This window comes from Pungitius pungitius, chromosome 4 (genome assembly GCF_949316345.1).
Source record: "Pungitius pungitius chromosome 4, fPunPun2.1, whole genome shotgun sequence".
Classification (NCBI taxonomy): domain Eukaryota; kingdom Metazoa; phylum Chordata; class Actinopteri; order Perciformes; family Gasterosteidae; genus Pungitius; species Pungitius pungitius.
Window position 1 is genome coordinate 7,292,458 of NC_084903.1, and position 15,836 is coordinate 7,308,293.

At 44.5% G+C, this 15,836-nt stretch overlaps 1 protein-coding gene across 7 annotated transcripts in view; it reads right to left on the reverse strand.

Annotated features, from left to right (window-relative positions):
• Nucleotides 1–1,048: 1,048 nt before the first annotated feature.
• Nucleotides 1,049–15,836, reverse strand: part of LOC119225347 (ATP-binding cassette sub-family C member 12-like) — a 34,942-nt gene continuing 20,154 nt past the window's right edge. For 2 of the 7 annotated variants that reach the window (XM_037483151.2, XM_037483167.2), the window contains exons 22-33: nucleotides 15,375–15,557; nucleotides 9,591–9,817; nucleotides 9,259–9,396; nucleotides 8,733–8,922; nucleotides 8,554–8,643; nucleotides 8,232–8,421; nucleotides 6,839–6,998; nucleotides 6,662–6,740; nucleotides 6,114–6,227; nucleotides 5,398–5,685; nucleotides 2,115–2,279; nucleotides 1,049–2,039 (exon numbers count right to left, since the gene is read on the reverse strand). In XM_037483151.2, the coding sequence (XP_037339048.2) occupies nucleotides 1,947–2,039; nucleotides 2,115–2,279; nucleotides 5,398–5,685; nucleotides 6,114–6,227; nucleotides 6,662–6,740; nucleotides 6,839–6,998; nucleotides 8,232–8,421; nucleotides 8,554–8,643; nucleotides 8,733–8,922; nucleotides 9,259–9,396; nucleotides 9,591–9,817; nucleotides 15,375–15,557 (1,917 nt within the window). In that variant the 3' untranslated portion in view covers nucleotides 1,049–1,946. Of the gene's footprint in view, nucleotides 2,040–2,114; nucleotides 2,280–5,397; nucleotides 5,686–5,720; nucleotides 6,075–6,113; nucleotides 6,228–6,661; nucleotides 6,741–6,838; nucleotides 6,999–8,231; nucleotides 8,422–8,553; nucleotides 8,644–8,732; nucleotides 8,923–9,258; nucleotides 9,397–9,590; nucleotides 9,818–15,374; nucleotides 15,558–15,836 lie in introns of those variants that run through there. The other 5 variants (XM_037483159.2, XM_037483176.2, XM_037483209.2 and 2 more) reach the window with 4 other exon arrangements.

Below are 15,836 nucleotides of genomic sequence, written 5' to 3' on the forward strand. Positions count from 1 at the left end.
GACGCGGTCACGCAGAGGCGTTCCCACAGCGTCTTTACGCAGCGTCTCGTTCCCTTCAGGGAACGAAGGTTACATACGGACAGACGTTCTGGATCATCTGATAAATGAAGGTGTGAGAGAAGTTTTTCCACATATTCTTTCTATATTGTGTGATTGTACTTAGATTAAGTTCCAGTATTGTGATAAACATTTTTTTATTTTCCTATAAGTAAATGGTTATGCTGTACACATGACATCCGTGGTGTAATGCTCAATCCTGGGAGAAGGTTTCCAGTCTTTTCTTCTCTTAACAGATTTCTTCCTATTTTCCCCCATTTTGTAGGGTTTTTGTAGGGAGTTTTTGTTCTGTGACAGGCCAAGTTTTGTGAGCGATGTCTGGATGTACATGTTTATGATATTTGATGTGGTAAAAATCAGATGGTAAATGTTTTAGAGTAGGCATCCTAAAGTGATGCATGGTGTGTGATTATTATGTAATCAAAAGACTGGAATGTAATGGCAAAAATATATGTAACTCTTCTAAAATGCTTCATTTGTATAACCAGTTCATTAATTGCAAGTGCTGAGATGGAAAGGCCATGGTATAAGAGCTGAAGTGTTCCACACTGATAAATGTCCTCAGCGTCCTAGCTGTAGAGACTAAACAAAGTAGGTAATATGTGTATAACCAGATTTGTTTTCAAGTGTTAGGAGGGCGAGTCCATGATCAAAGAATTGATGTGTCTTACATGGATTAGATGTCCCCAGTATCCTGGCTGTAGATACTCAACAAAGTAGTCAAGGTTTCTGTTGACGCCACCAATAACTGAACTTAGCTATAAGAACTGCCTCATTCTGTTAGGGGGCAAGGAGGTTCATGACAGTCTGCAGAGCACGTAGCTGTTGTGACCTTTCTTCCCTTGCAAGGAAATAAACAGAGAGAGACATATTTGACTCAGAGCCTTTTGTTTCTTACTCTACGATTGTCTGTGCAAAATCTTCCACCACAGAATGCAATGGATGTACAGTATGTACAATGCGTTTAATTCATCCGACAAATGATTCAGATACACATTATCGCTTACCCTAAGAGAATAGTGGGTGTCAGGTCAGTTTGCCTAGATAAAGAGATACCAGATAATGCAAAGCAAGCAGCCTTGTATAAGCAATGACACAAAAACACTTATTGGACAGAAAGAAAACATTTTAATTAACTATTAAGTGTTGTGCCGGTAGCCACCGTGTTCATACATTAGACCAAAAAAAACATAAACATAAAAAACACCTTTTATATTAGTAGAGCAGATTGAAAAATTCCCACTTTGACAGAAAAGTCAAAGAAAAAATAAATAACATATTATGCAATATATTTTAAGTATACATTCAAATCTGCTCCTGTAAAAAATATTTTTTTTAAATGTCAATGCATTTGTTTCAGCAGAGTAAAGATAGATATATGTTGTCACGATTTGGTGTCCTGCCTTTTCCTGTCTTCCCCTGTGATTGTCTGCTGTGTCTGATTGTTTCCACCTTTGTCCAATCAGCTGCGCCTCCCTTATGTATTTAAGCCCTGTGAGTCTCTTGTTGCTTCATTACATGTTACACGTTGCATGTTCCAGGTTGTCATAGTATATGTTGTTGTTTAATCAAGTCCCTGCCTCGTCTTTCTTTTTTTCCTCCCCCTTCTCGTCTTTCTTTTGTGGAGTGATTTTGAGTTTGCTTTGGATTCTGAGTTTAGTTTTTTTAATCTTGACTATTAAAGTCTTTTTTTGTGCTCAACTCCGCACCTGAGTCCTCCTTCCTTGCCCTCGCACCCCCACGGCGTGAAACATGTCATAAAATGTGCCTTCTCAGTCACACCGGATAGAATCAAACTAGTCCGGATTACACTGACAGGATTATTAAGATTTGGTTGTATAGTTAAACATCATTTAGTTTTTTGGAGTGGTGCCACAGGGTTTCTTGGTTCAGGTGTTCACAGTGTTAGCAGCAGCGAGGAGTGAGGTGAACCTAGAGTCTGGTCTTTGCCTCAAAACTTCTGGTTTGTCAAACTCTGCCACCTGTCAGAACAATAGCTTACGGTTAGTTTCGTTTCAGCAGAACATAAGCTTCATCTTTCTGTGTTCCTTGGTTACCTTGCCATTTTCCATGACCAGGATACGATCGGAATGGATCACTGTGTTGATACGATGAGCGATGGTGAGCATGGTGCAGTCCTGAAAGGCTTTATTGATGGTCTTCTGGATGCAGGCGTCAGTCTGTGCATCAATGGATGCTGTCGCCTCATCCAAAATAATGATCTGTTGGACCACAGTTTCAAAGTTGGAAGCAGAAGGACCCCAACACACGCACAAATGAGGACGGCTGAAACGATTACATTGATTACACAATTATATTACAGTCCATATACAGCATGAGGTCTAGCCGGTGACGACAGCAAGACTGGACTATTGCCACATCTGTCTTATTTGTCACTCCCTCAGACGGAGATCCTTGCTTCAACCGGAAGTATTTCTGGTCTACCACATCATCAGAAGAAAAAGATTAAATTAAAATATTGTTTTCCTTATTTACAATCTGGTTAAAGTATATGTTAGTATGACTGAACAGCAAAACCACCACTAACCATTCGTTTAATGGTCTGTTATTTCCCTCAATAACCTTTTAATAATATTATAGTTAAATTCAGAGAGTCAGTCTCTTGTTGCCTTTTCAAATCAGTCAGATAAGGCTGACGACTACAAAATGTCTAGTGTGATAGGAAAGACAAACTATACATTCAGAATGCAGTTTGTTAAAAAGGTTAAAGAGGTAACACGGCTGCTTTGGAAGACAAACTCCACCAGAAAGTTCTGCAGCTTTTAAAGCCTCCTGGCAGCTGATCTGGCTGTGATCAGCTGATCGGTATTTAAAAACATGACACATGGCAGTAGTAATCCTGGGGCTGTTCAGTGGCCGTAAAAAAGGAAAGTGTGTAACGTCTCTCGGTTACGTATGTAACCTTCGTTCCCTGAAGGGAGAGAGACGCTGCGTAAAGACGCTGTGAGAACGCCCCTGCGTGACCGCGTCATGAAGCACGTGTGAAATCTAACCAATGGCGAGCTGGTACGTCATAGGCGGGGACGCCGGACCAGGGCGCTATAAAGGGACCCGAAGGGCAGGACCATTCATCTCTGAAAGGCCGAATCGAGTGCCACGGGCAGGCCGGGAGTATGGCAAAACGTTTACGCAGCGTCTCGTTCCCTTCAGGGAACGAAAGTTACATACGTAACCGAGAGACGTTCCCTCTCAGGGAACTCGAGCTGCGTAAAGACGCTGTGGGAACCCTATACCCACTCATCATATGAGCAAGTGACCGTGGTGTGAAGTTTTAAGACGCACACTCAGACGAGAGCACCTGTGCTCCAGGTGTAGCGTTACGGTCAAGGTGGTAAAACCTCACGAACGTGTGGGGAGAGGACCAGCCTGCCACCATGCAAACGTCATGAAGCGACACTCTTCCCGACCTCAGGGCTTTAGAAGCCGCCATACACCTAGTAGAATGGGCCCGGACAGCCAAAAGTGCGGGCTGGCCGGCCGATTCATAAACAAGTGTGATGGCCTCAACCACCCACTTGCTCATCCTCTGCTTAGTCACTGGGCCACCAGTATTGGGGGGCCCGAAGCATACGAACAGCTGTTCGGAGAGCCTACACAGGGCGGTCCTGCGAACGTACAAGTCTAGGGCTCTGACTGGGCAGAGGAGGTTAAGCTTCGCCTGGTCCGACGTCAGAAACGGGGGAGGACAGTAAGCCTGCAGCACAATAGGCCCGACCGAAGCAGACGGGACCTTAGGAATGTAGCCGGGGGAAGGAAGTAGGAACGCCTTCACCATACCGGGTTGCAAATTCCAAGCACGATGGGTGCACCGAGAGGGCTTGCATATCTCCAACTCTTTTGAGGGAAGAAATAGCGAGCAGGATGAGGGTCTTAAGAGCCACATACTTCACTGCAACCTCCGCCATGGGCTCGTAGGGAGCACCGGAGAGACCCTCGAGTACGATGGCCAAGTCCCAGGACGGGACCCTGGTGCTGGCTGCTGGCCTCAGTCTCAGAGTGCCACGAAGGAAGCGGGATACTAACGGGTGTCTCCCCAGAGAGCGCCCGTCTAGAGGGGCATGGGATGCCGACAGGGCCGCCACATATACTTTGATGGTGCACCAGGCAGGTTAACTGGGTCTAGCTGTCGCTGCCCCCACTAAGTGGCAAAGAGCTTCCATCTACCGGCATACGCCTTCCTCGTGGCGGGGGCTCTAGAGTGAAGGATGGTCTCCACGACCTGGGTCGAGAGACGGGCTCCTAGGAGGCGGGTCCCCTCGAGGGCTACGCCGGCAGTCTCCATGGCTCGAGGCGAGGGTAAAAGATGGCCCTCAACGCCTGAGACCGCAGGTCCACCCTGATGGGGGTCTCCCACAGAGGACCTGCGAGGAGCGACGAAAGGTCTGTGAACCATAATAGAACCCCTGGGAGCAGCGCAACCAGGGAACAACACAGAGGACGAATTGGCGTCTCTCTGGAGGTAAACAGGTCCAACTCGGCCGTGCCGAGGTGTTTCCAAAGGAGTTCCACCACACCGGGATGGAGTCTCTAGTCCCTGGGCCTCGGCCCCTGATTCAACAGAGTGCCTGCCCCCTGGGCCAGGGCCCGCAGGCAACGCCGAGTGATCTTGATCAGACGGCGCTGGTTTCCCTTCGGGGAGAACCTCCTGGCCCCGAGCCACCACTGAACAGTGGGTGGCTGGCATAGCTTGACTGCAAGAAGGGTTGAAACTACTCGGGCGGGAGACGGATGTGCCCGCGTCATGGTCGAAATGCCCAAATAACGCCCAGGAAGGTGGTCCACTGCACTGGGGACAGCACGCTTTTCCTGGCGTTGCGTCTCATCCCCAGACGGGTAATGCACTGTTCGTATGGCGCTAAAATCGACCCGTCGCTTGTGAAGCTCAAAATGCGGATGCCCTAGAGACACTCTGGCGCCAGGGCAGCATTCGCGCATTAGGTAAACATCTGGGGTGAGAGGGCTAGGCCGAGTGGAAGAACCAAGTGGTGGTAAGCTTCGTCCCCAAAAGCGAACTCCCGGTAGTGTGGAACGATGAGGTAATGGCTGTGATAGCCTGACTCTCTGTCTGGGGGAAGGGCTCGTACTGAGGCTTCCAACCACAGCCGGGTCTCTTCTCGCTCCGACATACAAGCCTGCTGGAGGTCTACCCGGGTGGGTAGTCGCCTAGCCTCAGCTAGAGAAGAGTACAAAGCCGAACGTGGGTTGTACACTCGAGCTTCCCCCAGGACGCCGACACTTCAGTGTGGACGTCCGGGAAGAATGGCAAGCACCGGCGCGGAGGAACTATGCGGGAAGGCAAAAACTGTTCTTGCAGCTTACCTGTTGTAGTAGGCTGCTGCCTATCCGCCGGCCAGCTGATGTGAAGTCTGTCAGCGGCACAGGTAAGAACCTCCAGCAGTTCCTGGGCGGCAGCGGGGGAATGAAGCGCCTCGACGTCAGCCTCCGCTGCCTCCGCGTGGAGGCACCACGTCCACCTCCTCTTAGCTGGAAGACCGCGAGAGCGGCGTCTCGTCCGGGGTGGAGGAAGCCGGAAACGAGCGCCTGGGTCCCGCGGTGAAGAGCCGGGGATAAGGCCTCAGCCGTCCCGGAATCCTCCGCGAGATCCACCTGCGATCCCCACGAAGACATCCGGCGCTCAGCCTCCACTCGAGCCGGACCGGAGCCGCGGGGAGCGACGGGAGCGTCACGACAGGCTCTCGCAGTCTCCGCAGCTAGCCCCCACGAGGGCTAACTGAGCGTGCTCCACGCCCAAGCAGACGACGCATAGGGCGTGCGAGTCTCTGCCCGTGATGAAACGGGTGCAAGGGGGGGGCACACTGCACATACCGCTCAGCCATTTCTAAGTGGAAAAACTTTACACGCACTAGATGAAGGCACAGAGATGAATAGTCCTGCCCTTCGGGTCCCTTTATAGCGCCCTGGTCCGGCGTCCCCGCCTATGACGTAACAGCTCGCTGTGGGGCATTCCCACAGCATCTTTACGCAGCTCGAGTTCCCTGAGAGGGAAATAAGAATGCGCAGATTTATATACGAACCTTGGAGTTGCGAAGTAGCGCTCTAGCCATACATATGAGTTGTCTCTCTCCTACAGAGAAGTTCTCTCCATTCTCCGTTACTGCTGCTAAGAGATTTCCTTCCAGTCTGGAGATCTGAGGAAACCAACGAATACTCAAAAAACTTTTATAAAAGCCCAAATTTTAAAAGAAAATTAGACAGAACCAGCTCAAACTACTACTATTTAAACAATAATAATAAATACAATAAACAATATTAAACAATAAACAATAAATACGGTGTATTTCTCACTACTTTTACACACCAACATGAAGCGCCTAATACTTCTGATAATTTATGTCTGAATAACTGACCATACACTAAAACTGTTGATGTACTTTGGTTCACATTTTTCTTTTTCTTTTCTGACATTCAGTTTGGAGTTCAGGAGATTGTCTTGACCAGGACCAAACCCCTAAATGCATTGAAGCAACTGCCATGAGATTGATTAGATAATTGCATTAATGAACAGGTGTTCTTAATAATCCTTTAGGTAAGTACGTTGTTTCATATTTTTCAGTGAGCGTACCAAGTCCTTCATGTAGGTCTTCTCCAGCGCTATCCAGATGGCCTCATCATTGAAGTTATTAAAGGGGTCCAAGTTGTACCTGCAGGAAAGGACATGCAGGGATTGACCCCCTGCGGTGAGAGCAGTGTGTAGTCGAGTGTAAATCGACAGCTGGAGTTAAGAGTTAGCTTAGGATACCTTACTGTGCCTATGAATAGCATAGGGTCCTGGGGGATGATGGATAACTTGCTGCGCAGATCCTGCAGACCAATGGTTGTTATGTCAATGCCGTCAATCAGAATGGTTCCTGCTGCCGGCTCCACCAGCCTGAAAAGAGCAACGCCTAGAGAGGACTTCCCTACAGAGAGGAAGAAATCACAATAGTTAGGTTTATATGTTCCCCTCAGCCCTTTTACAGGAATGTCTTGACTGCATGATGTCAACACTCTAATCCAAGTAATTGAGTCACATACCAATCCAAAGAGGCTGTCAAATCACAGGAATATAACATTTGCATTGTAGTTATATACATTATGCAATTTTGGGTGTTCATGAAAGATTCAACGCAGACATGGTATGTAAGTGATTGTTTCCCTCAAAATTAAATTAATAGTTTTAATACGTCTGTAATCAGTGTTGTGCCTGAACGCGTTCATTGAACGATAGTTCATGAACTTGTTCATATTTTGGGCGAACGTGAACTGAACGTACTGTATTAATGCCCGATGAACGTTACTGTGAACTCTTTTATTCTGGTGTCTATGAACGGCACGTTCTTTCATGTTAAAGTTGTTCAATGGGGTGCGAGATTTCTATAGAAAACACACCGTAAACGCGCCTTAATAATTAGCGAAAAAAACACCCAATCTGGCAACACCAGCCACCAGTGTCGCACCGCGCATGCGTCATCAAAAAAAAAGAAATGCATGGAGGCGACAGCTGCGTGTAGCAAAGAGACGGCGTATAATAATTTAAATGAGTTTTATGAAGTTACTGACGAGGTCGGTGAGGATGGGAGGAATCTGACCTTTCTTTGCAAACATTTGCACCTTAATGATAACTGTCGTGTTTTTATTCCTTATTTAAAAAAGACCATTCAAGCAGCATGTGTTGAGAATTACTGTAGGGGTGAATGCTGCAGCTGCTGCTAGTGTGGAGTGAATGGACAGCAACATTAAAGCAACAAAGGGGAAATGCTGTCCCCTCAATGCTAATGTAAACCCTGGTTGGATAAGGATTCAAAATTGGATATGAAGATTAAATCTGATGCATAGCTTTAGTGTTAAATCTGATAAAATAATTGCTGTCTGTGGTTCTAAATGGGCTGTGGCAATAATTTTGAAAAATAATAACTTGCAGCAACATATGGAAAAAAAGAACTGAACTAGTTGGAACTGTGAACTTAGTTCAAATATTTTGAAGTTTGAACTAAACTAGTTGATTTTAAAATGTGTGAACTGAACTTTGAACCAGTTAATGTAGAAAGTGAACTTTCCCAACACTGTCTGTAATCTTGACCTTTTTCACCAAACTCAACCTGCATGGAAAAAAAGTTATGAGTAAAAGCTCCACGAATCAGTCAGGGTCTTACCAGAGCCAGTCCTTCCCACAATACCCAGCTTCTCCCCACCTCGGATGGCGAAATCGAGTCCTTTCAGGACAATAGGTGCATTTTCTCGGTACCTCATCTCATAGTCTCTGAAGGTGATGGTTCCGCTCGTCGGCCAATCCGCTGGGACTTTGGCCTCTTCTATATGCCTTGGGCCCTCAGACTTACAACCCTGTACACAATAAGCAACACCTACGTTTAGGAACGGGAAAGGAGACGTTTCAACTTCAAAAGAGAAGGTTTCACTTTTTGTGTAATGGACACTTTCAAGAAGACAAGGAGGGATGATTAGTTAATATCTGACCGTGATGTATTCCTGCAGCCGCTCTACACAGTTGAATCTCGCCTCCACCTCTGTTGCTTGCCTCACTGTATACTGAAGCAGGCCTGTCAGCTGGACCACACGTCAACGTCGTTAGCACATTTGGAGATAATTCCAATATATTTACAAAGGATACACCATCTTTTCTTTTCCAAAGTTACCTGGATGGTGTATGACAAGGCCAAGCCTTTCAAAGACGGGCTGATGCTCTCATTACTGCTGATCACTACAAACAGAGCCACCACCAAGGTCATGCATGCAGACATGGAGTCCAGGCAGAAGGAGAGCCAACGTGTTGCACAGTGAAACATTAAATAGTGGTTGGAGTTTATGTCACTCAGTGACATGAACCTGAAACGTGATAAACGGGTTTGTGAACAAACATGCTCACCCAATTGATCCAAAACCAGCATTTAAGACAAACTCGGTTTGGACACATTGAGTTGAAATATGAAACTGCTGCTATGAGCGAATCATGAGAACCTTTTGTCTTATGTACCTTACACTTGACGGGTGTAGTACTGGGTAATAAAGGGAATGCAAAGTCAAATGTGGTGCAATTTGTTCAGATGGAGACCCCATTACAACCAAATATGTGATCCAGGCCATACACTTTGGAAACAGAAATATAAGGAGGCACACAGTTGATTAAAAGTTAGGTCATGTTGAGGAACGTTGCTAACATACCGTTTTATTTCACTGTCTCTTATGTTGTAGGCGTGGATGGTGCTGAGGCCCTCCAGGGTGGCAGTGGAGAGAGAGACGCAGGGAGAACGACTGACGTTCTCCATCCTCTTCATCTTACGGATGCTCCTCTGGGAGAAGCTGTAGATAAATCACAACCGACACGTCTAATATACTTTACAAAACTGTACTGCATCTGCTTTGAAGATTTGTGACAACTTTAGCGAAAATCCAAATGACTGTAAAAAAAAAAAAAACGAAAAAACACTTGCGCACAAGTACAGCAAAATAGAATAGAATCAATAGTATCATGTCTAAAAAAGGTGTAGACTCACAAGAGAATGAGAGTGAACACAGCTCCAATGACAGCCACAGCTGCAATCATCGGGGGGAAGACTCCCGAGATGGTGGCAACAGTGAACAACACCATGAAAGAATACTGCAAGAAAGGATCCATGTAGAGGGGAAGCAAAGAGTCCACCTCATCTTGATCTTTGGAGAAGCGATTGATAATGCGGCCTGTTGGTGTTGTGTCGAAGAACCTCATGGGACTGGCAAAAATCTGAAAGAATAAAACATATTTACATAATTATAGTCAGTAGGTCATTTGAAGGGGACGATGGGAGATGGCATTTCCCGTTGTAAAAAACATGACAAAGATGCGTAGTTAACTTGTGATCCTTCCTCTCCGTCCCATAGCAGAGATAGGACAGGTCCACAGGGTTCAATGTGGCCATTAGTTGATCCAAAGGTTTTGTTGTTGTCAGAGCATGAACCCGTGGCTCCGGCCACAGCGACCAAAAATATTAGCATCTAAACTTGCAGTTGATAATCTTGTGTGCCATCTGTGCGTTGAAGAAGTAGATGGCCGTTAGACCAGTCCTGTGTTTGTCTGTCTGCACGTGAGCTCATAATTTGTTTCATTTATGTTTTCTTTTGTTTTCCGATCTGGCTGTGGTACCGTGTAAAGCTTCGGCAGCTTGTACTGGACTGAGAGCATAGTGCCTATTTATTGGTTTTTTACTAAATTCATAATTAGAGCCTAGCCTCCTCTGCAATCTGTAGCCTGGCCCTCTTCATCCTGCTGCAGCCTGGGCCAATTCAACCTGCGACAGCCTGGGCCTCTTCAACGGTGTAGGTGTCACACCTGTATGTCAAGTTGAGTTTTTGTCCTGTCTCCACGGTTGCTTTTTGACTTCCTGTTTCATTTTGTAAATTAACTCTCCTCTCGTTTGAGGTTCCTTGCCTTTCCTCACGTATCATTTCCGCAATTGGAACAGCAGCTGACTTGATGACGTCACCATGTCAGCTGTTCTTGCTAATACGTTATAATTTAGTTTTTGACTTAAGTATTTTACTATTAACAAGGTTTTTTTTAAAATTAGAAATGGTATATATAATATTGAGCACCAGATATATATAATAATAATAAGTCATACAATAATTAGCTTTATCAATGTAGGAGGAGGAGGTTGGATACAGTAACGAAAAATTAACAGTCAATATTTTAATGCGCACACACCTACCATTTGTCTTGTTACTCAAACATCAAGAGGCTGATAATCAGTGTAGTGGTCCTCGTACAGCAAGCTGCTGACCACACATCAAAGATCTTACAGAGAACTATACAATTATTCATATGTGGATTTTTTTATTTTTATAATTCAGAGCTTCAGAGTTTCTTTGAAGCTGAAGTTCTGCTGCCGGTTTAGAGTCTCGAGGACGGTCTCCTCAAGGCCTTTAATTGAAACATTGTTAATTTTAATGCACAATGATGAACAATAAACAAGCTGCACTCTGCAGGCTGACCACCCGATGCTGGAGTGTCTGAAGGGCCTGTTAACTACACCTCACATCTCCCACATTGTTACGAAGGCTGAATGTTGACAAACCGACCACAGAAAAGTTGCTTTAACAACTAACTTCAGTTATAAAATTGCATTACGTTACTTAAATATAGTAGTATTTATAAACTTCGACATAAAGTTGTGTTTTTTTCCCTCTATCTTTGTTGCCTGTTGCTGAGGTGAAATGCATTCTGGGATATTTGGCTCTCACAAGAACAGACGAGTCTGCTCCGATGCATCCCCGGTAAAATGGGCGGGGCGAGTCACATCTTGGTATTATGACCGTTCTCGGCCAGATGCGGACTTAAGAATTGGAACAGTACTCGGGCTGCGACTGATGACGTTTCACGAGTCCACGAGAACAAAAGTCCACACAAGAACACATATTGAGAAAGGGCCATTGTCTCCCCTGATTCCTGATTGTGTCCACCTGTTCCCACACTTCCCTCATGCATACTTATAGTCTGCGTCTCCCCTTGTCCTGTGCCAGTGTGTCATGTCAGTTCGTCCCGCCTCAAGAGTCAATCCCAGGCCACAGTGGAGTCTGTCCCGAACTCTCGCGGGCCTTCCGAATTACTACGGAGTCCTTTTGTTTGTGTTTTTTTTGTTTGATTTAGTATTCCCTTATTCCTTGCTAAGAGAGATTTTAATTTTTCCATTTTGATTTTTTTGAACAGTTCAGCTCTTTGTTTATTCAGAGCAATTTTGGTTACCCCATTATTGAGTATTGCCCAGCACTACTAATCAAGTCGGAGTGTTTTCCCGCCCATCCCTCTTTGGAGGAGTTTTTTGTTTGTAGGGTTTCTCCTGTGAATTTTTGTTAGAGAATAAAGAACTGTCTGCTGAACCTTCACTCTGCGAGTCTTCCTCCTCAGCTCCTCAAACATGGGAGACATGACAGTAGGTACCTTGGACTTTAGTTTATCAACTAGGGACATCTCATCCTTCTGGTTTACAAAGACGTTTGGTCTTCCTTCTTGGTGTGTCACAACGTTTATTACTTTGTACTCTTACATGCTATTGCAGCAGTTTAACGGCCAATGACCAAACGGTCAATGAAAGATATGCAACATTTATGCTCTGTCCTCAGATGTGTGTTAATCATTCTCATGTAGTTCATATCTGGAAACGTTCACCCAAACCCAGGGCCAGCTATCCCTGGTCCCACCATCTCTAAACTATTGTTCAATGATTTTTGTGATCGTAAATCACTGGGTTTTCTACATGTCAATATCTGTAGTTTGTTGCCAAAACATGACTATTTAAAATCTCGGCTGCACACTGCAAACCCTGATGTTCTGGCTGTCTCTTAAACATGGCTTAAGATGGGTGTTTTGGATCTTGAAATCCAAATACCGGGCTACAATGTCTTCCGTCACGATAGATCCATAAAAAGCTATATTTGTTAAAGATCACTTGCAATGTTCTCTTATGCTGTCCCCATATCAGTCCCCAAGCAATTTGAACTGTTAACACTGAAACTGTCAACAAATTTCACTCTGTCTGCTGCTGTTTGCTATAGACCACCCTCTGCTCCAGCATGCACATTAAGAGCTTTCGGTGAACTGTTGGCCCCTCACATTTCTTCTTAGTTTGTCCTTCTGGGTGACCTAAACTGGAATATGATCAACCCCCCCTGATTTAGTTACTCAGCAATTTGATGCTTTAAACTTCTTTCAAATTGTATGTTTTTGTTTTTTTTCTGTTTTATTTTGTAGTTTTATGTCTCTTGTGTTCCTGGGGTAGCTTCACTTACTGTCTTCCCTGGTGATTGTCTGCGTGTCCATGATTGTTTCCACCTGTGTCCAATCACCTGCACCTCCCTTGTGTATTAAAGCGCTGTGTCTTGTGTCCCTTGTTGCGTCATTGTTTGCCTGTGTGCATGTTATGCGTCGATGGTGAATGTCCCCGACGGTGTTTTGTTGCCGTCTTTTTTAAGTTATTAAAGGATGCCTTACAGTGTCTCGAACTCTGCGTCTGAGTCCTGCCTGCACCAAGCGTATGACATTATCCCTTCAGTTGAAGATGCCTGGTCTTATTTGAAAAACACCTTTGCTAAAATCAATCATTTCAAAGAAGAAATCTCAGCCAGTGGCTCTGACGCCAAGAAATCTTGTAAAACATCATCTATGGAAAACAAAGTTGCTTCTCCGCATCTACCCACCTCTTTGATTTTTGATGACATTGTTGTTACTGATAAGCCACACATTTCAACCAACTTTTCGTGAAATCATCCAATTTCTTTGGTGCAGCTGCCCTTGAATAAGATTTATCTAACAATCCTACTTCTTCACCCAGCGTTAACCACTTCTTCCTTCAGCCTGTTAAGGTTTCAGAAGTCCTGGATACACTCATTCATTTAGATTCAAACAGGTCAGCTGTATCTGATGGCCTGTGTTTTTAAAATCAGGCACTGATATTATTGCTTCCCCTATTATAACCCCGTTTAACCTGTGATTTAATTTGTCTGTTTCCTCCCTTGCCTGGAAATCGGCTACGATTCTCCCCCTCTTTAAAGGAGGCTCTGGCTCTGACCCGTACAGCTACAGGCGGATTTTCGTCTTGCCCGGTCGGGCCAAATTCATAGTGAAACTGGTACATAAACAACTACCTCACTTCATCGACTCAAATCCTATCTTGTCTGACCTGAAATCGGGGTTTAGGAAAGGCCACGGATGTACCACTGCTACACTGAAGGTCCTTGATGACGTCATCACTGCCATGGACAATAGACTTGTGTAGCTGCCTTTATAGACCTAGCCAAGGCTTTTGACTGAGTCAACCATAACATTCTCCTGCAAAGACTTACCAGCATCGGCTTGTCCATTGGATGCACCTGGTTTTCTAGCTACCTGGCTGGTCGTGTCCAGCGGGTTAAGACGGAAAACATGTCTGAATCTCTTAACATCTCAAAAGGTGTGCCTCAAGGCTCCATTTTAGGCCCTATTCTGTTCTCTATTTATATTAATGATGTAGCCAAAGCTGCTGGACATTCCTCTATTCATCTGTATGCTGATGACAACATCATATATTCAGCTGGCCCCTCACTCCACTCTGCTGTGTCCATTCTTCAACAGAGCTTTACTTCCATCCAACTGTCTTTCCACAACCTCCACCTGGTCCTCAACTAAACAAAAAACAAATGTATGCTGTTTGACCAGAAAAACCTCATCATCCCCAGCCCTCCCAAGATCTACAGTGCTGATGGATCAGAGCTGAAGTTCGTCCGCTCCTACAAACACCTTGGCTTCTGGTTGGACTCATCTCTCTCATTTAATATACACATCAAAATCCTTCTGGCTAAAGCCAAAGCCAGATTGGGTTTTCTGTATCAAAACAAGGCCTCCTTCACGTACTCTGGCAAAATTACCCTTGTGAAAATGACCATCCTTCCTCTATTCGACTATAGCGAAATAATTGGCTGCTTGTGGTCTACAAATTAATTTTGGTAATGTCCGGCCGCTACCTCTGAAATATTCTGCATATTATATTTGCGATATTGCTGATTTAAGATCCAGTGACTTCATTGGCTCATCATTCCAAAAGTCTGTACTGTGTTTGGTCATAACTCCTTTCATTTTGCCACTGCAAATGATTGGAACTCAGTACAAAACACACTCAAACTAACACCCCTCACCTCTCTCAACAAATTCAAACATAAGCTGCAACGAACCATAGTTGACTGCTGTACTTGATGACCAGCCCTCACTTCTCGCTTCCATTTTTTACAAAGTACTTCCAGTAATCTGCCTTTTTTGTACATGGTTTTTATCAATTTAACTATGTTGTTTTTAACCATATGTTTGTCATACTGTATTATGTCTGTGCTGTCTGTGTCACTTGAGTGGAATGTGCCTGCCTCTTGGCCAGGCCATCCTTGTAAATGAGAATTGGATCTCAATGGAACTTACCTGGTTAAAAAAAGGTAAAAAAGTAGATGGATTTGTAATAGTTACTTTTTCTCTTGGCCCCATCTTTGCATTACCTGGTACGAGTGTTTTCCTTTATTTTGACCGGTCATTATTTGATGCTGTATTTTGTGTTTCTCACCTAAGTGACCCTTTTCTGAAAGGTAAAAAAAGTGTTTCCGAATCTTGTCCTGCTCGCTGGATCCTGCCTTTGAGTTGGATCTTTCCCGGATGTTCATTCGTAACAGTAAACTATATGGAAAAATCTTAACATATTTCTTTTCAGCCATTGTGTATTCCATCAGGTAAAATGCTTATTTTTGGTGGTATAGATGGCTGGGGCAGTTCACCCAGTCAACAGTACCTTTTTGAACATGGTGTCATGGAGTTTGCAGGACGCATTCAGGGTCACCCAAGTGTAGGAGAAACCTTTGATGATGGCAAGTCCCACAATGACAGCCAACATCACGCCATAAATAATTTGGTAGAATGACAGGTCTGGGTTTTCTGAGATGTCGCCTTGGTTTGATGAGGTCTTATTGGGTGACTAAAAGAGAAAATATACAATGTTAGTGTAGATATTTTCTCACTTGGGAACAGATTCAAACACAGAAAGAAGGTGAATGGTAATTTTAATAACGCAAAAAAATAATAATCCAGAAACACAGCAGGACCATAGCAAGAATCATAGCACAGGGTCCACCCTACATTTTGACCAATGGATTTCCATTACTTTTCCAAAAAAAATTAGCATGAACAAAAATTGTGAATTCTCTGTGTATAGATGAAAGTGTGAAAATGTAGTATTTAAACTAATAAAAATTCC